General features: G+C 36.7%; 1 protein-coding gene across 1 annotated transcript in view; it reads right to left on the bottom strand.

Annotated features, from left to right (window-relative positions):
* LOC150103072 (voltage-dependent calcium channel gamma-5 subunit-like) overlaps positions 1-17401 on the bottom strand; it is a 28228-nt gene extending 10827 nt beyond the window's left edge. The window contains exons 1-2 of the mRNA XM_090397696.1: positions 17038-17401; positions 1949-2026 (exon numbers count right to left, since the gene is read on the bottom strand). Of these exons, the coding sequence (XP_090253822.1) occupies positions 1949-2026; positions 17038-17308 (349 nt within the window). The 5' untranslated portion in view covers positions 17309-17401. The remainder of the gene's footprint in view (positions 1-1948; positions 2027-17037) is intronic.
* Between the last annotated feature and the right edge of the window lie 4921 nt (positions 17402-22322).

The following is a 22322-nucleotide window of genomic DNA, read 5'->3' as shown; positions in this document are numbered from 1 at the left end:
CACAGCAATCCCCATCCTAATAGGAGGCGACACTTTATAAAAATGGAATAAATCAGATGTCGAGTGTCTGTGCTCTCTTCAGAGACCACGTGTTTGCAATCATTTCTGTATGACGTAATCGTTCCAAGATGCCAACATTGTTGTAATATAGGACGTACAGAGTTGTTTAGAACATCATTCTATGATCAAGTAGTTCTAATTATATGCATTTTGATCACTGTAAATAAAGCATAAAATCATTCCTAACACAACTAGAAACCTCCTCCCCCCCCACATCATTATACTGTCAGTTTTCAACTTCCTCAACACGATAACGAATTCAGGTCAAAGGCATTTTCCAGTAATCCTCCATATCCACTAGACGAAACTGTGATGTGAGCAGACGCTGTACAGGACCAGTTCCATTGTCAATTCTGTCCGGTCATGTTTATTAATTCAAATTTTCTAGAATGCTGAACTTCCCTGACATTCAGTTCTTTACGTGTGTATCGACAGAGCCCATTGGTTGGATGAGAAAGATATGGGTTCGAATTCCGTTGGACGTAAAGAATTTAAATCAGAATTTTTCATCTGAATAAATTAGCTCTCTCATAATGAAATCTCGTACAACAGACAAACCGATCAGAAGTTATGACAGGCGTATGCACAGCTTCAGTTACTTTTTCACAACAACCTAATCGAACATCACCGCATCTCACCTAAAATAAATAGCCCTTATAAGGACTGGCTTAAAGGGGAGAAGAAAAAATGCTTTTCATCTTCCCCGTTATCTGTAGAGGACAATGTAGGGATAAGGTGTTATTGAGCTATTAAAGCTCTGATCATGGCAGGAGGGTAACAGCAATAGCCGCGCCTCAGTTAGAACTGCGTTGGCTACAGCATTGCCATTTATTAGCCTCCAAGGGTATTAATCACCGCATAAGTTTACCTAAAATAAAGTTATCTTAATGGAATCATTAAATAAATATTTGATAAGAAAAATATTTAGGTGTATTTATTATAAAAATGAATTTATCGAAACTTTTCAGTAAAAAGAATTTTTATTAAATTATTTTTAGTATTTATTTTTTTCTCCAAACTTATTTTAATGAAATATATTTATCAATATATGTTTTTTTTTAACTTAGGCGTTTCTGTGTCTTTAGATTATCATTCGGCGAAATACCAGTTAAGCAAAATATTAATGGAACCAGTAAAAGTGGTAAAATTTGGACAACAGATCTTTAACTCGGTAATTAATAGCAACTATTAGTTCATCCTTATTTTCAACGAATTCAATGCAATACAAGAAAACATTAAAATGTAAACATAGTGGTTACATTTTGCGTTTATATAGAGTTTACATTTTGTAATTTTAAAATGATACTATACCGTACTACGAATAAGGTACCATCTGAAGCTTTGAAATCATCTTAAAAATTGCGCTGTCATTTTGGACATAATTTTCTAGAAAACGACTCAATTTCTTTACATTGGTTCGTTGACCTTCATTTCTATTTGCACTTTAATGATGTTTCAGAAGTTCGAGATATTTCTGGGGGGGGGGGGGTTAAAATGGTTTTTCTTAAACGATCTCCTGGGTGTGCTCATGAAGGTTTAAAGACCCACTCCATCTTTGGATCGATCAGAATTAGATCGTAGAAGAAATACTTCTTCATCCACCAGAGGGCGTAACGCAAGAGAGAACTATAATAATGCTACATAATAGAAATGCTATAAGAAATTATCCTTTACTGATAAAAAAATATTTATTCATAGCCGGCGGTACATTAACGTACTAACTGTTCAAGTTTTTTTAGTTGGCAATTGACCAAACCAAGTCTAGACAGAGAATGCATCGATCTATAAGCTGATTAGAATATAAGATAAATTTATCTTTCATTTGATATGCACTCTAAAATATGCACTTTAAAATGTAATATTCAGAAATGCGAATGTATCTACTTACCCAGTATTGTGCTGTCTGTCTCCGGATCCTCCTTGATCTCCGCCTCCGTAGGAAACATAGTGTGGTATTGGCATGTGGCTGAAAACAAAAGAGTAGGATCAGAATCCAATATATATATGATAAAAAAAACACGGAGGATTTCAAGGAAAAGGCATTGAAGTGGGTACTTGATTTCGATTGTTATGTGCAATAGTGTGTCGTCAAGAATGCATGTTATTTTTTACCCAATGTCTTATGTATGTTGTCTAGCCAAACTATTGTTATCATTCCCCAGTTTGATACGATCAAAAACAGTCATGTAGAGTAGAGTCTACATGGTAATAAGGACGATTTCGTATTTCTGAGATAGTCTCTACTGTTTATCAGTATATATTTATAATATTTATAAATATAGAGTATACTGAAAAATAATTATTCGCCATATCAAAAGGATTTCAACGACAGACAATGGCTAGACAAGTTAGAGTAGCTAGCATATAGTTTTGAAGATCGAAACTTATTTGCTAATGAAAATGATTTTGATATTTCGGTCCCATATTAATCTCACATTGAATTAATACGAGAGTTATCCAAATGGAGGACGTAACTTTAAAAAAAAATTCGTTTCGCGTGAACTATGACTTTTAAATTATTAGTATAAATGACAAAGTTTCGTGTCTTATTTTCCTTTATCAGAAATAAACACATTAATCTCTTCTCCGTAATATTACAAACACATAAATGGCACGCGCGTCTTAATTTGGTTCTGATCACGCTTTTCACCCCTTCTAGATATATTGTCTACCTTTGGGACGAACTATAATTTTAATTGGAACTAAACTACACTAACAACACATGGATTAATGATGACTGAATATAATTAATGATATTTCGGGCTATTTTGCTTTCAGCATGCCCATCAATCAATGCACTGTGTTCTGTTGAGTAGAGACATGAATCTCTTCAGGTCACTCAAGTTAAATTCTTCCACACCAATTTCCTTAGACAACGTTGCAATAGCGTCAGCAGTAGAATATCGCATTGTCTCGTCGAGATACAGGTCTCTGTACCAAACTGTGGAGACTTCCCACAGCTTTATGGACATCGTTGATAAAATCTCCTAGGGAGTGTTGATTGTCCAATATTGACCTTCCTTCCAGACATAACCAAAGAATAACACATACCAGCAGAAGTGGCTCTAGACAAGTACACCCCGGTCTCTGAACTGCAGAAATGAGGCGATGCATCTGGATATGACATTCTCTAAATATGTCCTGTCAAGTGTCATTTTCATCCAGGAGGTTAAATGTTATGGATTTATCTAATATCCATAGTAAATAACAAACAAGTGAAACATTATTTTTTTTTAATTATTAAATGCATTTTTAGTTACACGAATCCAATATACATACGGTAGAAAAAAGTTAATGCGAATAAAATTAGCGGAGATTACCGACGATGTGGGTGTCGGACTATTCGAATTTAACATTTAATGCTAACAGTTGGAACACGACCGTGCCTTCAACCTGATGCGCTCTCTAAATGGAGGTCAGTCGATACGTAACATGAGGTACATTTTACTTAAAACTTCCTTTAATTTTTTTACTTACTGAAAAATTTCTGACTAGACCTGCACTAATCTGCAAAAATTTCTGAGTAATGCACTTTGGGAAACACTAATATAGAAGGTTAAAAAGAAAAGTAAGAATAAAAAACAGGAAAAAGAGGTAGACTAGAAAGAACCACACAAATCGTGTAACCACCAGCCATAGCCACTTGCTACCAGAAAAATATGTTTTTATATGCCCGTCTTCAGAGCTTCTATTTACACTTTTATGTGCCATTTTCACAATCGGTCTACGATATTGGCCTTCACCGCAGGAGCAAAATTTACGTTCGACGATGCAAACCTTCTCACGGATGCTTAAAACCATTGTTTTAAGCTGATAGCAAAAAAAGACATATTACGTAACCAAGGTCACACGTTACAGCATCACAGTCAACTGCTGAGCACGTTTCAAATATACGCGCTACATCCCCTCTCCTCCACACACACCCATTAATTGTTGCAATGAGGTTATAATTTCAATTAAAAACGCAGCGCTATTTGGATAACAGGAAGGAACTTATTAAAGCAAGGACGAATTCGGATTGTTGGATTCGGAATGAAAAATATATACATTAACAATTATTTTAATTATTTCAATTATTAAAAATTTTAATATCTTTAATATGAGATTATTATATTAGATTATGAGAATATTAACATGAGATATTTATTGATGGTACTCTAATATTTCCCGTTAGAGGGCAGCACACGTTATTTCTACCAAAAAGGTGTTCAGTCTAGGCCTAAGTGGTCCGACTTCTCGGTCTATTATAGGCCAAGAAGTTGCATTCATGTTCATTCTTGACTGAATTGTTGATTGTCTCAGCCTTCAAGATATTTTATTCCAAGAATTAATTTGAAAGAAGTGACGTCACAATGAATTATTGTCTTCAGGAAACTGCCTTTTTAATAAACAAAGGGCATACTTCAACCGGTTATGTTTGACACTGATGATGACAATAAAAAATGGATGGAACATAAGAAAAAGCAATGGTGAAGACTCATTCCATGGTTTTAACCGATACGGTTACGGGTAACATACATCTTGCATGCTTCTGCTGATGGATTGGGAGTACGTGTATAACAGCACCAATTACGTGGATCTCAAATGTAGTCTTTTTCTAACCACACGCTAATAGCCTCTGCTGTCACATGCAGTCATAAGAGGTAGTTAGTGGCCATTGTCTTTTCCATTATCTGACACATCACCATTATCATTTAGGCAAGGGAAATGCTAAAGATACCGAAATGTGACATGCAAGAGTGTTTGCTTTTAAAGATTGCACAGAATCCTTAATGGACAGTAAAGAAATGTAAACACAACACATTCAACACAATTTTTTTTTCTTTTAGTAAACGTCAAAGGAATACAACCTTTTTTTTGTTGTTACTGCTTTTTTTTTTTATTAAATATCTTCGACGATAATTTAATTTTCTATTCGCTGAAAAGAATGTACTGGTTTATTTGTATTAGCAGAAATCTACGCAGAACTTGGCTTTGTAATTTAAGTCGACAGATAATTGCAATTGAATTTTTTTTGGGGGGGGGGCTTTAGAGGGGAAAACGTCAAGAAGCTAGCTGCATTCATGTTTATTCTTGACTGAATTGTTGATTATTTCAGCCTTCCAAGATATTTATTTCCAACAATGAATTTGAAAGTGACCTAACAATGAACTATTGTCTGCAAGAAACTGCCCCTTTTTAATAATCAAGCTTATTGTTGTTGTTTTTCTATAACAAGTCATTGTGACGTCACTTTGTATCATTTTTAATAAAGTATTTTCGAATGCTGAAACTATCAACAATCTAGGTCAAGAATGAACATGAATACAACAATTCAAATTCTACAACAATCATGAAAATCAATTTGTATAGGGGGACGTGGAAAAGAGCTTTCTCAAAGATCGCAACAACACCAAAACTAGCATAAATATAGAAGAATATTTTGTATAAATATTTAGTAGTAGCATTTGTTTATTTTAACGAACTCATACAGAGATATCAGTGCTTTTTTCTTTCCATAAAATATAAAAGAAACCTTGCTCCAGAGAATAGAGACATAATTACTGGTCTCATATAGCCTTAATTGCTTTGGCCTTGATTCAAAATAACTCATGGTTTATACATCCTATAATGTCTTAAATATAAGTGTTTATCCTTTTTATACAAATTGTTGGAAATGTAAAAATGACCGAACAAAGAGAAATACACCAATCATTCAGCCCTTTCTTTTGTTCGGTCATTTTTACATTTCCAACAATTTTTGTTTTCATTTGAAGTTCACCATGAACTTCATACAAGTTCACTTCCTTCGCTTAGGAAACAGTCAGAGTTTAAATTTAGAATAGAACAGTAGAGACAGTTGTACACTGATTAAGTGACATTGGGATGCCAGGTATTCTAGTCAGCATTCCCAATTCTAATTAGTATTGAGGGCTCTATTTGGTTAGAGAAACAAGCGTTAGCTAAGTGAAATACTTAGGCAGGTTTGCTGTAACAGTTGTGTTAAATAATTGTCTCCCATTAGGATACTGTTTTCAAAACACAACCGTTGCTATGGGGAAAAGAACTGTCCTAGAATCCCTTTTAGGATTTGCCAAGACTTCTTTTGCAGTATCAGGCACAAACGTCTAGGTACATTTTGTTTATCAGTTCTTCAATATCAACAATGGAACGTCGGTTGAATTGTTGTTGACAAAGATGACACCGCATTGTTGATTTTTTATAATAAATTTGTCTCGTGAGCATTTTACTTAATAATACAAAAATATAGTGTTGTTAAAAAGGAATTACAATTCATTAGCGATTATTGTATGTTTATTTTTTTTTATACAGATTTCTGTTGAATTATAAGAGAAAACGCTGAGAGAGTTCCCAACGTACAAATGATCGATAGATTTTAAAAAAACCGTGGGAGGTAATAGAAAAAAGGTAAAACTGGAAACAAATTCTTTGAAGTGTCAAAGCGGTATGAAGGCACGGCAGTGAGATGGAAATTGCCAGCGTTGCGAGAGACATGTCGTGCCACCTTCACCGGATCAGTTTTCAGTTATTTACATTGAAAACCGATATATATATATATATATATATATTTTTTTTTTTTTTTTTTTCCAGTGTGTACTTCAGGTGGGTCTAAATGTGTCCTTGGAAGAGGCTGCCAACACAATACCAAGGATTTAGTGAGTGCATCTCTCTCGTGCTCACATACAAACGCACACATTTCGCATCCGTTTTATTTTTGTCTCTGCTGCTGCTCCACTAATTTTAGGGCCTGTTCCTGCCACTGACGTACTGAGATTTCTCTCTGCACATGCGTGAACCGAATTCCGTGAACTGTTCAGTGGAAAAAGCGTTTTATGGTTGGTGATTGTTGGAAAGAATTCGAAATTTACTTTTCTTTTTTGTACTTAAAGAATTAAGACTGAGTCTTGCGTCGTGGATTAGAGCGATTATGTTATCTTTAGACGTAAGCTTAGACGTTTTTCCTGCACTGAAATCATTTTTTAGATTTAGTAAGAATCTAATACCTTCGTTAGCACGAAATTGAACTGTCATTTATTTAGTAATAATGTATAGTTTTACATATAGTTATATCGCAGTTCATGCGAATCTCCAGGAACATATTTGGGGACTGTCGAACCATCGGAAGTAGCCCGAAGTATCACAGGCACAATAAAGGCGATCGTTGAAATGAACAGAAATCGATCACCGGCTATCATTGGGGGGGGGGGATTTATGAGCAAGGGATGCGATTAACACTGTTAATGCTAGCGAGTCAGTAAAAATGCGAATAAGATTTGGAAAAAAATTGACATTATTTGCATGATCATGAATACAGACCAATTTCTATCTTTGTCGCAATGAACGCGGATTCTTAAACAGTGTAATTACTGGAGACGAGAGTTCCACTATGATCACGAGATAGAAATAAAGAGCAAAATATGATCACGAAACTTACCAAGACCAAAGAAAGGGTTGCTTCCAGAAATCACGTATCCACACTGTGTGGATTGTCCTCTTCGATCGCAAAGGGATAATTCATAAGAAATTTTTTTTAATCAAAAATAAGGATTATATCTAGCGAATGTTACTTGGAGTTTCTGAAACGCTTTTTGGCAAGAAAAAGGATGTGCGGCCAAATATGGAAAAGTCTGGTGGGCAGCCGTTGCATGACAATGGACCTCGATACACACAGGGATCAACATGTAGACGTTTTCAAAAGCAGATGACAATGCGAAACAACTCCCCGTACTAGGTTCCATTTTTATTATTATTTCACAAGTTGAAATTGAGATTGAAAAGATAAGGCTTGATAGTTATGCCTTTCAGAAGAGTTGACAAGTTTTCCGAAGTTTGTAAGACTTGTACAAAACGCATTTTGTCGCCTTTTGAGATTATTTTGAGGAAGAAGTATTTTTTTTTGTTATTATGAAGGTTATGAACGATTTTGAATGTGTAAATGCGAGGTATTTATTTCAAGAACACCTAAGATAATATTAATCGTTATCATTTGTTATTTGGAATTATAGTTAATGCAACTAAGGCTTCATTCCTTCCATTTCCAAGCCACTAAAGGCTCTCAGGAAGCGGAATTGTGAATGGCCTCACACCCAGCAATAAAAATCATTGCCGGACCGTAACTCTGTGAACAACAACCGTGCCCGTTGGTGTAAAAGAGAGAACGGAATCGCTTTTACGATTTGAAGAATCTTTATAAAAAAAAGCCTCTTTAACTGAAGGTGAGTCAGCCAGCCTGATACGAAGGTGACAGAGTTTTTTTATATCATACTAGGGGGGATCCGCCCACCCCCTGACGCCTACGGCGCCCAACCCCCCCGAGTTCCGGACGTAGGCCGGTTCTTCTTGAATTCTGATGACTCGACACTCAGGGTGGCCTCTGAGTTTCAAATAACTTGATAAAAAACGTTACATAAAATGGCTTATAATTTTATATCTATAGGGTAGATAACACCACTGAGACACTCTCCTGCGTTAGTAGAAGACAGAAGATTTCACTACTTAAACCATCAGAGAGCAGAAGCAACTTGACCACCCAGTTTCCAAAATCAGAAGAAACGAGTAGGATCCAAACTGATGAATGACGCGCAGACAAGATCCCATGCACCGAGAGAAATGTTTCAGACTTGGGGATCATTGAATAAACAGAAAACGTTAAACAAATTGAGTTGAAAGAGTGGGAGAATGATAGTTCGAAGGAGAAGATTTCTTTAGGAATTGAATACAGACTAATTTCCAAGACGCAATGTAAATGTCAAAGAGCAACAGACGGAGGATGGAATTAAGGGTTTGAAAAGTAGTTTTCAGAACACTCGAAGGACGGGAAGGATGAACGTCCGGTTGCATTTGGATGAAGACCTTTTGGTTGTGTCATTCCAAAAATTAGAGCAGTTTAAAAGCACCACAAAATCTTTGAATTTTACCTTTTTTAAAACGGGCTAAGAAGAAAACTGACTTTCTAATGTAAACCCGATTATGTTCTGATGTATCATCTTGTAATACGCTAGCACCCTTGGACAACGTTTTGAATTCAAGATGTGAGGGTTGACTCAAACGAGAAGATGCAAATATATTTGCATAAGGAGAATACAACATTGGAAACTGTCATAGTGCCAAATGATGGTCCTTGAAGGGGAGGAGAGTTTCTCCTGTAGGAGAAACATTATGCAAGTATGGACCGTCACACATCCACTATATCCATTATGAAGAAAAACATTGAACGAGTGTTCTAGGAGATTCGGTTTTAATCCACTTCGGCATCGGTCCACCTTGGCCAGTAAAGCTTAAAAAGAAGAGAAAGATTTACCCAATAAGAACATATTTAAGTTGGAAAAAAATCAAGAACTCGGCATGGAAAATCAGAGGGTCCATTAGCGATTTGAATGACTCAAATAACGACATGAAGAGCGGAAATTGAGACAAAAGGATGTTGAAAATTATTTTAGACGAGATATTTGCTTTCGTAGAACATTCGTAAGCATGTAGTAGTAGTGGCCAAGCAGCATACTCGGTGCTTGTAATTCTTATTGATGATGGTGGTTAATTTCTGCTGCCAATTGAGAGTCGGACGGTACTGTAGTAGGAATCGAGTTTATATGACAGTAAATGAACTGTCTTGATGTTACTAATACTAGATGTTTATGCAATGGAGGTTTCTGTCACCACTTCTCGTAATTTTCGTAGCATTGATATAAAAATGTTCTCAAATTTTTCTCGTACGTTTTGCGTGTAATCTAAGATTTTAAAAAAAGAGTTTGGGAAGCTTCATTTTTTTATTTGAGCGATGATCATTGATGCCAAACCGTTTTACGATGATTTCATCTATTCAGGAAGATTTAGATGGTATCCTCTCTGTCAGATAACACGTAAATAATTCTCAAGACAGACAGACTACCGCATCAAAAGATTATAATACTGCTGAAAACGAAGAACGTTCGCAAGACTCTTCGAACTCAGCAATTAACACTTCAATGGGGGATTTTTTTTATCAGATTGAATTACGAATGAGTAATGTCGCCTTCGTTTTTTCCACTCTAGGAATTTTGTCATTCATTTTCGGATATTCTCCAGTAAGAATCTTTGAAGAAGAGTTTCGTAAACTTAATTTCATTAAAATTTGCAGAATGATTTAAAGATGGCTGACACGAAAAATACCTAATTGCACATAATGAAAATATCAGTCTGTTTATACTTACAACTATTTTGTCTGGTCTCATCTCTTTCTCTTTTCTGGTTCATGGTAATGTCTGTTTGTCGAAATCCATTATAAGCCAGATACGTTATATTCAAATTACAGTGAAGTGATGTTTAAAAATAAAACTGAAATTTGATCTAACAATAGTTATTTTAATTTTTTTACATCTATACATAATATGATAATACCAATATGGTTTATTAAATTTGTAACTTTTATATGAATCTCATCCGCAAAAAGATGTAAATCTGTCGTACATTAGTATCGTAGGAGGGATAAGAATTAGATAGTTTAAAAATACTGCTTTAGAGGCTAAAGACTATAGGTTTTTCAAACTGCTTCGGGCTTATAATAAAAATAGGGTGCAATCCTCGCATCGGGAAACGAAAATGGCCTACTACTTAAACACATATACTGCATCTTCATTAAGAACATCAGTACAGTAACTGTGTTGTTATGATCAATAAAAACATACTCGGGAAAGTTAATTTCAACAGAATTACAGTGTCAAATCAACGAAATAATTTCTCTCAGAATCAAAGCCAGATCCATCTGCGAAATCATTCCTCAATGCCAAATCGATCCGTTGTGTAGTTAATAATTGCTCCAGAACTAACATTTAATTATTACATCTATAATAATTGTCTAAATGAGACATTTAGACCATTCAGATTTTAAGCATGTGCTACCCTCTCGACATTTCTAGAACGGTTCTTCTCTTTATTCTATCTGTTTGGGATATTTATTCCGATATGCTCGAGATTTATACTACACGTGTCAAGTAGTGAACCAACTGATGTTTAGATTTTTTTGTTAAAAACATAAGTAAACGTGTCGTTAACAGATTGCATGTAAATCCATTATAATGTAAATAACAAACATTTAGATTCAATATATAAGATGGTGTGGGATGGGGGAAAATCTATTAAAACGGAGATTGGGTATTGTCTACTGTTCTTTTCACAGATCCAGAAAGGATGATAGATAAATAAAAATAAAATAAGTTTTAATAAAAAAGAGATTACTTCTTACATTGGTGGAGCGGGGGATAGTTCAATGCTAGTAATTAGATAATTAGAATTTTTTTTATTCATTTATGCAAAAATGTAGTGTTAAATTTAAATAAGAAAATAATGAAAAAATGTAAATAAGAAATTAACGGTTTAAATTCAATGAAACATTTCTCTTAGTGATAATTTTATAAAATATAATTTACTCTTTACTATACACTATTTGTATAAATGAAAGTTTGAAATACATGTAATGTTTCGTAGTTACATTTTATTATTAAGGAGGTGGGGTCGATGGTAGTCGGTGAAAATGTAATGAGTGATTATAATTACGGTTTGTTGATCACGAATTAGTTTTTTTTTTTTTTTTGAAATTTGTGTGTAGCACAATGACTGAGGTATTGTTATTATCTGTTGTGTAGTTCTGGTTATTACTTTACTTCAGAAAACTGTAGTTGCTACGATTTACTAAGCCTAATTTTTGCTTTCTTTCAAACCGTCTTTAGAATCGCCATTGTTGGCTTATATAACAGATTAACTATTGTAGTGTCGTCATCACCATGAGCGAGGAGGATGACGCTTATATTGAATCGCTCAACAAAGGGCTGGAGCTCAGCATTCTCAAAAAGATTGTAAGAAAAGTCGAACCCGAGTGGCCTCGAAGAACCACCTTCAGGTGGTTCTTCGATGTGTTTCTGAGGACATATCCATAGATGAAATCGCTGCTGATATCTGCTATCAGGACCCACCACCCATCAAATAGATAAGAAGAATGACCAGAGCTGACAAGAGCCCGATGCCTCTGGCCTTGGTCGAAATCCATGAGGCCTACAAAAACATTATGACGTGACATCGATCTGTGGACTTAAGATCAGTCCTGAACCTCTTAGGAAAAGGGCTTCAACGGGACATTGCCACAGATGCCAAAACTTTGGCCATGCGCAGAAACTGTGCGAGCAGAGTTCAGATGGCTTAAGTGCTGGGTGAGTCACCCCACGCACCAAGCCGAAAACCACCCCGGCTAAATGTGCTGACTAAGATGGCCCTCACCCAGCCAATTATAAGGGATGTACTCAACACCCGAAGAACAGATGGTCGGAGACAGCTAAACAGTCTTCCTCCTCTAGTACACGAATACTAGAGGGCCCTGCACCACAGCCAGAGGCCTTCAAGAATAGAGAATACCAACGGCAGACAAGACGTTATGCATGTGTGGCCCGCTCAAACAGGTCAACAACAAAATCACCCAACAGCACCTACAAATCTGACCGCTGTTATTACTGCCTCTCTAGCAAACATGCTGCATGTCAAACCCTGCATTGTGCATGTCGAACCCTTTAGCAACCTCCACTGAAAGATTCCTACGCGAAACAAGCCATCCTCACAGCATTTATAGATGAATAGAAACAAACTAATTCCAGCCTCTCTTCAGATTGCTGCATGGAATGCAAATGGTCTCAAAAACAAAATTTTGGAGCTCCAAGATTTTACCCATAGATATCAACCAGATGTTATTCTAATAAGCGAGACAACCCTCGGACAGCCATAAAATAAGGAGTTATCTCCTATACAGAACAGATAGGTTAAATTATAGAGGCGGCGGCACTGCCATCTTCATTAAAAATTATATCAAACACCATTCTGTAAATAAACCTCCAGCCACTAACCTTGAGGTCACAGGCGTGGAAGTGTTCACGAGCTCGGCTGGCAGACTGAAAATCTACTCAGCTTACAACCCACCCTTAAAAACTTTACCGCATTCTGATCTAAATGTCATCTTACATGTTAGAGAGAGTCCATTATTGCCGGAGACTTAAACTCCAAGCACCCTGCCTGGAATTGTAGAACCACCAACAAGAATGGTGCACCCTTTCCAATTACATAGGATCCAACTATGTTGTTGTGGCAGGCCCCACCTAACCAACTCATCTCAGTACGTTCGGCGCTAAAAGACAAAATGGTGCAGTCAGAGTTGCACCGAAAGCTTACAAAGATCAATTACGGGACGAAAAGTTGACTTCTATCTCACCTACTGATCTCTCTATCTAGGGACTGAGGAATATCAGAAACAAAGGCAGATCCTTCCCCCCTATACTTTTTGACCAGGGCCTTGTTCACACAGACGTAGAAAAAGCACAAGCCATAGCAAAAAATTTAGAAGAACAGTGCAAACCTTCATACGAAAACTTAGATTTCAATCCCTTGTATAAAACCACAGACAGCTCATACACTCATTAAAACTTCCTTATACCGTTGCTGATCATATCGCACCCACATCACCTGCTGAAATATATGATATCATAAAACATTTAAAGAACACGAAAGCTTCTGGTACAAATGGCATCGCAAATAAAGTGATCAAGCTGTTGCTGCGAAAAGCTGTAGTGCACCTGATCATAATAATAACTGGAATCTTTGTCTTCACTATTTTCCTCCCATTTGGAAACTGGCTGATGTAATTCCAATACACAAGCCAGGAAAGGACCCACACATCTACCTCAAAATTATCGTCCTATCAGTATCATCTTAAACTTGGGTTAAATTGCAGAGAAAGTTATCCTCTCACTACTTCAAGCTTCAGTGAATGAACTAAACATCCTTCCTAAAGAACAATTTGGTTTTAGGCAACACCATAGTACTACCCAACAAATCCTCAGTATAGTTGAATATATTACCACCAGCTACAACTGGCGTCAATACACTGGAGCTGTTTTTCTTGATTTATCCAAAGCATTTGATAAAATTTGGCACTTTGGATTGCTACATGAACTTATCGGTATATCACTGAAAATGGTACACCTAGTAAGATCGTATCTACAGAATAGAAGCATGCAAGTCAAGATAAATGGTACTACCTAATCCTAGCGCCATATCTTGGCCGGAGTACCGCAGGGATCCCTACCAGCTCCATTACTGTTCTCTATATACATGTCAGACATTCCGCACAACCCATTGTCATCCATCATGGCCCTATATGCGGACGATACAGCATTATTAGCCAGATCTCTCCGGCCACACCTTGTTACTAAAAAAACTTCAAGAAAATCTTCTAAAGTTAGAGAAATGGAGACTACAAGAAAATCCCCAAAAGAGCTCAGACATTCCCTTCACGAAAAGATCGATATTTCCAGCAGGAAACGTATTTTTATTCAATACTGAACTTCCCTGGTAGAGAAAAACAAAATACCTTGGTGTCGTGCTCGACAAAAAACTAACTTTTGACCAGCACATCAAGATTACGTGTGCAAAGGCATTTAAAGCCACCCCCCAGATCTACCCCCTAATCAACAGGAAGCAAGCTAAACATCAGAATCAAATTCCTTTTATACCAGCTGATGATTCGTCCCGTAGTCACTTACGCCTCTCCCGCCTGGAGCCATACCTCCATTACTAACATTCTCAAACTGCAACGGTACACAAGTGCCTGCGAATGATTCTAAACGCCCCATGGTTCGTCAGAAACAATCGTCGAGATAAAAATATTCCTTATATACTCTCTCTTTCCTACAATTTTTTAGCAACAAAGTTTTTCCTAAAAACGTCCATACACCCCAACGATCTAGTTCAGTAAGCTGTAGTCTACGATCCAACGGACATATTCAAACATAAAAGACCAAAAGCATTTTTAACTTCCTGTAGCGATACATAATCTCCATACCCATTCAGGGCGAGCAAACTGCTCGTAAAATTTTCCCCACACTGTAGCCCTAACAGACAGCGGGGAATATGAAAAGCATCTTGCTTCTCCCCTAAAGCCATTAATGTCAATAGCAAGTTTTATTAAGGAGTGTTTCTTTTAGTTTTTTTTTCCTGAAAATAAACTACAAAGAAGAAAGTTATAAATTCAAATAACAGCGAACTAGAGGAAAAGTGGTAAAGAGAAATCCAAGGAAAGAAAGGGTAAAAATAAACACCAAAAGAAGTTTTTACGCGTAATCCGGGACAGGCAACAAGTCAGTTGTTACTTCATTCACTACTGGAAATGTGAAACGGATGCAGTGGTGGTTGTGGTGAGGGGGAAACTAAAGAGAAGGATGTAATACTAGTTATTAGAGCGTGACACTTGCTAAAAAAGAAATGTTCACAAGCGGAGTCGTTCACTTTTTCAAAGAGAGGGAAGCTTTTAAGTAGTGACGGAATGTTTATTACTGGCGTAATGATAACATACGTGCGATAAGAAAAATGTTTTTATTACTTCTTAATAGTTTTGTGAAAAACGAGACCTCTGATGCGAATTTTTAAGATCTGTTTTTGTTTCAGCGTCTATGCTGACATTACTGCTTTCATAATAGTTAAAGTAACTATTACTTTTACAAAAAAAAAGAAAGAAAGAAAGAAATAGCTCAAAATAGTCGGTTCCAAAAAATATTTTGCCAAAAGAAAATAACCATAAGATCAAAGAATGCTCAACTGAAGCTCATTTTAATTGTCACATACTGTCACCATCATGACGTCATCAAATCTATGATGACGTAAAAAGTACCATTACTAAGCTTTAGTTTCCCATCTCGCCATCTGCTATCCTACAACGATTTTTAATATTTTAATAGTTATTTATTACTTCGTTTTCGGATCCAGTCATTTGGTGATTGTATTTCAAAATTTTCTTTGAATTTCTTTAATCAAGTCACAATTTTTGCTTATTTTAAATCATCATCATGCGTATCAAGGATTTAGGCCTAGTATGGCCTGTTCCGGCCTTAGAAGTCATCGTTGAATCGTTTAAGAGGACGTCCTGGTTTTCTTTTTCCTAATGGCTTGCACTTTAAGGCTTGTTTTGGTAATCTTTCTGTTTTCATTCTTTGAACGTGTTCCATCCATCTATGTTTATATTTTTTAATTTTTTCAATTACTGGTTCTTGGTTTAGTTCTTTCATAATATCTTCGTTTCTTTTGTGATCAAATAGGGTATACTTTGCAGTTTTTCTCATAAACTTCATTTCTGCTGTTGTGTTAATCTTTGTCTTTTTGTTTTATTGTCCAGATTTCGCTTCCATACATTAAGACCGGTAGGGCTAATGTATTGTATACTTTTAGCCTGGTTTGTTTTTGAACTAGGTTTGGTTTAAATATAGAGTTAATTGCCCTTTTATTTTTAAATATTTTGCAATTTTTACGTTTATCTATCTTTTTCATTTTCATAAGTGATCATACATCCTAGGTAGTTAAATGAATTCACCTGTTCTAAGATCTTGTTATCTAATGCTATTTTAGTTCTAGTTGGATCTTGTCCTTTAAAGGCCATAGTTTTTGATTTCTGTGTTGATATTATCATACCATAATTATTTTAAATGTGTACATTTTATTTCACTGGTCTGACAATCCCTTACTTTTGTTTATTCTATTATTCTTCTGAATAAAGCTGTCTCTTTAACTTTTTGTTATTGAGTATTATACAGTACAGTGCAATTAGGAACACCCCTAAATTAGAGATGTTCCTAATTACTTTATATAAATAAAAACGTTATTAAATGTTTAAACCCTTCGTGACTTATAGGCTGCCCTGTGTTACGTAGAAAGCGCATCTAATGTGTATTTCACGCACGAATCTAGTTTTTAACAATTATAACCATCCAAGAGTGTTTCCGCAACACTTAACTATGAGTGATTGTTAAGCAAAGTGCAAACGGATCGTGTCTGCAAGTAATTGTTTCTATTTCTAACAATACAAAGATTTTCACTGATGAATAATAAAAAAGTTAAGGCACAGTATTTCAACTACGAAATTAGTAAAATAACATTAAACGTAGGCTCAACACAACATCTATGACTACTTACAGACGAGGTTGTAGCTTCGTCCCGTTGCATTCTTGAACTCTAACTTGCAAATCTTCCACAGTCCCGAATGACTGCTGTGAAAGAAGACACCAGTTTTATTGATGTACACGCCTCCAGGCACCTTCACGTGGAACCAGTAATCCGTTGACACCGCAACCACCCACAATAACACGGCTAGTATAACTCCCGCAGTCACTGCTAGTAACAACCGTTGTTCGCATCGGACAATCGTCGCCGGATCAGTATTCACCCGACTCCGAAGCCGGGCCATCACGCCCCCTGGACATTGTTTGGCTCACTAAAGCAGTGGCCTTTTCTATGCGGTCTCCTTGTCGTCACAATACTCGCTGGCGTTCTGACGACCTCTGGCTTCATCATTTTAGTTCGTCTTCCGATTCTCGTCGCCAGATGGCAGCAGCAGCCGCCCAGAACTAGCACCACGTACTTGGCACCACTGCTTTAATTGTCACGTGAACCCGATGCTAGTAGAAAGAAGATCGCGTCAATCTCTGGTTAAAAGAGCGCGCAGTCATCCCCTGGAGGTGACGTATTCTGATCGATGCTGGCCCAATGCCAGAGGACTGACATTCGGCAAGACATAAACGCCTTTCTGATGTCCCTGGATTCTAACGTCTTGGATAGGAACAAGAGCTTGTAGAGAAGACAGTACACACGCACTCACAATCTGATTATTTTCTAGGAGTCCTCTGCGGTCGGAATCCTGCAAGTAAACGCAAGCACGTGTTCAATGGAAACCCTTAATAGCTTCTGATAGAATGTAAGACTAAAAGTATTATCAAACCTTGAATTACATCTGCATCAAGATAACAGCAATTAAGCACAAGACAGCGTGCAACTATGAGTGGGGCCAGCACCATTACCGACAAGGGGTGGAGGGTTTACATTATAGGAGAGAAAAATAAAAGTATTAAATTCAGTGACAGTTTAATTATTCCATTTATTTTAGTTTTTTTTTTTAAATGAATTTCTGTTATGTACAGCGAAGTTTTTGAAACTTGTAGCAATGGCAAAAATGCTTGAACATAATTGGTATGAACTAGTGAGTATTATTGAAGGACTTTTCTCCTCTGAATAACAAAAAAAATTATATTAAAATTTGAACGTCACTTCCTGTCTCTGCAAAAGTTTCCCGACCCACGAACTAAATGGATAATCTCCTTAGTTAATAGAAATAATATTGCCTTCATGACTTTAGTTGCCTCGGAACTAATTGCATCCAATTCCTTATTTTAAAATTAAAGTTAGAGTAACTCAAGATTGGGATTGGGATTTTTACGGAGTATGTACGGTTCCTTTGTATAATCCTTAGACCACTCGCATATCCAAGTATCTGCTTGTTTAGCACTGGTTTCAATCTCTTTATGATCCACACCCACATAGATCGAGATTCTAGTTTCTCAGACTGTACGCAAGCAGTTTCCACCCCCTGCATTTATGAATGTTTCTCTGCCGTTATGTTCTTAGAGCAGTTTGTTCGCCGGATGGAAAACCAGATAACTAATGCTAGTTATCTGGTTTTCCATCCGTGTGACACCGATTAGCTTGCCTTCGTTGCAAATAGATGGGCTTTTTGAGCTTGATGTTCATGGAATAGAGGGCAACTGAGCCGACGTCTTTTCTAGACAAAGGACATACTACGTAATATATATTTTTTGGTTTTCTTTCTCCTGTGCTATAGAAGCGCGTAAAAAAAGTCGTGCCATGCCAGATAACCCCCAAGTTCAGAGCCAGGGAGTCATATTCTTATCTTTGACGCCATTAAAGTTTTCAATTTAAATACAAAGATGCGGAATTGCTTGACTTACATAATACTAAGGAATTCCTTATATTGGTATCACTTCCTCTACAACAGGTGCTTCCCCCCATATCACGTATTATTGCAAAAATGGTTCGACTTTTAACATTCTGACGGAGATACATTAGAATGTCATAAATCAAAATCACTTCTTCTGTCAGAGGAATTCCACATTTCCTCCAAGACGAACAAAAAAACTAGTGTTGATACCCATAATGCATCTCTCTCTATCCTCCATTATGTGAACGGAACTGCTTCTAAACTGTTGATCACGTGGGGAGAGAGAGAGAGCGCACTATTCCAACTGTGATCGATTTCGATCATGTGACCAACAAGTGCATCGTATACCGCCAGGAGAAACATGCAGTTTTTCAAAGAAGTCGTCAATATCCGCTGCTACCAACCTGCTGAACGGTAAGAGGAAATTGCTACTGAAAGAAGGTCCGCACTTTCGTCGACAAACTGTCAGCCACACGCTCAAGATTTCCATCCAGATGTTGCCCGACTCTATTAAGCGATGGTGATGAGTTTGTTTTGTGTCTACCGTGGGACGTTATCTGTTTTGGGGAATTAGATTCTTTATGGAGACGGCAAGAAACTATTGGGTCTGTATTTATATGCAAATGAGTTGATAACGGCATTTGCTATAAACGTTACGGCACTTGCCACAGATATTTCTTTTTAAGGTTTACCCGAGAATCTTCGAGCTGTAGAACAGTCGTGAAGTTCATTTGTCATGGAATGGAACTTCAAATTATAATAATCATCGCGGTAGAATTGACTTTTATTTATTCACTTTTCATTTAACACTTTTATCAGACAAGGTGTTTCTCAAGACACTTTCATGGTTTTCCAATTTAGTATTCTTTTAGACGAGTTTAACTTGATATTAAGGATGCGGAAATCTAAGAAATTCATTCGTATATTTTCAAGGGAATGTGTTCTATACTCTCCATACAACTTTAGTTGTCTGGAGAGTATGGAACACATTCCCAGAGTCTTCCATCTAGGAAAGTGGGGTTTTATCATCTCACAAAACAAAAAACCTATAAGAGAATATATATAAGACACTGGCTTAATAGCTTTAGTTTCTCCCTCCGTCAAATATTAATTAACCATCTTAAACTAAATATGCAATCTTAATGTACAAACTTCAGTACGTGTAGCTTCAATTATCATAATTATATACTAAATAGCTTCAATGAGCAAGTGACATGACCATTTCAAAGTATTACAATGTCTGACTTACAAAATATACCGAGGAGTCAAAACATTATGACCACCTATCTAATACGATGTTGGTCCTACACGTGTCGCCAAAACAACTCTTATCCGCGAGGTTTCGACTCTACAAGATTCCTAAAGGGGTGATATCAGGTACCAACACGTAGCTAGTAAATCCTGTAACTTTAGTAGGTCACGTGGTTGAGACTTCAGAGCGGATGTGCTGTTTCAGCACACACGACAGATACTCGATTGGATTGATGTCTGGTGAATTTGGAGGCCTGGACGATACTGAAGTCTTCCTGATGTTCCGCGACCATCCTCGCGCAATCCGGGCAGTGTAGCATGGCGCATTATCCTGCTGAAAGAAGGCATAATGAGAGGGTTTTCCAGCACAGCATTGCCCAAAGCAGTACACTGACTGCACTTGCTTGTTTTCGTCCCATTGTGCATCTTAGTGCAAACACTTGCCCACGTAAATAACGCAGGTATCTGACTGTTCACATGGTGCAACAAGAAAACGAGATTCATCGGAACAGACAACCTTCTTCCCTCATGCAAAGTCCAATTTTGATACTCTCGTACCCATTAAAGGCACTTTCGACTGTGAATCGAGATTAGCATGGGTACTCGAAGTGACTTCGGTTATGCAGCTTTATATTCAGTAGGATTCAATGTACTGTGTGTTTGTTGTGACACATTGCACCCGTCACCAGCATCCAAATTACCGGCGAGTTGCGCCACAGTAACCTTTCTGTTGGCGCGTACCATCCGAGATAGTCTTGGCTCACTTCAACCATCGATGAACTGTGGTCGGCCCACACCTTGTCGGCGGCTTGTGGTTTCTCGGACCACTTTTTGAAGCTACTCACCATGGCTGACCGTGAGCCCCCCCCCACACAAACCTTGCAGTCTGGCCATCACAATTTGGACTTGGTCAAACTCGCTTAACTTCGCTGCGTTTGTCATCCGAAGAACAACACTGATTAACAGAGCGGTATCAGATGTTATTTATACTGTGTCATGACCTACACACGTGGCTTCGATTTGCATGAAGACGCTCTTGTCATAATGTCTCGGCTCTTCGGTGTAAGACTGTGATATATATATATATATATATATATATATATATATAATTCGGTCATTTGTTGGCGAACTCGACATTGTTGATATAGATCAATTAATCATAACATACAAAAGAATGTAAAATCAAGTAGAATAACATATATTTACTACCATTGCAAACTTTACTGTAAATATTCAATAAGTTGTGTACTGTTTTGTTTGGTCTACTTGACCTTCAGCCACGACGAAGATACTGTCTGTCGTGAACATCCTTGAAAGAAATTAGTACGTATTTCTGACACGCAACCCTAAGAAGAAAACGTACTCGTCAAATCTTAACGGAAACCATTTGATAAATCAGTTCCGGTGATAACAGTTTAATAAATTTGTAACATGAAAAAATTGACTTTTACATATTAATGAATAAATAGACGTATATGGAAAATACATTCATCTGGGAAGCAGAATGTTTAGAACCAGACATCAACAGAATTGTTTGAAATATAAGAAACTAAACTAGAAATGTTTCATAAATTCCAGTAACACTGACGTTAAAACTAATTCATTAACACTGATTATAGAAGAAGGCATAGGCACTACCTACTTCTATAGTTAAAGCAAAAGTGTTAACAATGGAAGTAGGCGATGCCTATTCTATAGCTATAAGTATTAACAATGGAAGTAGGCGATACTTATTCTATAGCGATAGGCGTTAAAATGGAAGTAGGAGATGCCTATTCTATAGCTATAAGTGTTAACAATAGACGTAAGCATAGTCTACTCCATGAAATCTTTGTTTGAAATAATGAAAATAGAAAAAGTGATGCAAACTAACTTAAGCTACAAACTATGTATTCTTTGAAAATATTGATTCGTTATAAGAGTTTCCACTCCAACAATGGCCTTAAAGAATGAATAATAAAACAATCATTGATATTTTATAACCAAGAAAGAGAAAGAAAGTTTGCTTTTTTAAAAGTTTTAAAAGTCAAACTTTCTTTGATTACTTGACTATAAAATAACAATGGATATGTATTATTCTTTCTTTCAATAATTTCTTCTGGCTAGTTGAAGCCTTTTTTGATTCGTTCTTCAATCTAAAAATGGTATTTTAGTTGTGTTTTTGTGGGAGTGTGAAAATAACAATCGTTATGGGTCAATAAAGAAAGCTGTTTTTGTG

Source organism: Typopeltis vanoorti, chromosome 9 (assembly GCF_054136105.1).
Source record: "Typopeltis vanoorti isolate ZY-2024b chromosome 9, IOZ_Tvanoo_1.0, whole genome shotgun sequence".
NCBI lineage: Eukaryota > Metazoa > Arthropoda > Arachnida > Uropygi > Thelyphonidae > Typopeltis > Typopeltis vanoorti.
Note: the sequence above shows the minus strand (reverse complement) of the source record. Positions and strands in the feature narration are given on the sequence as shown.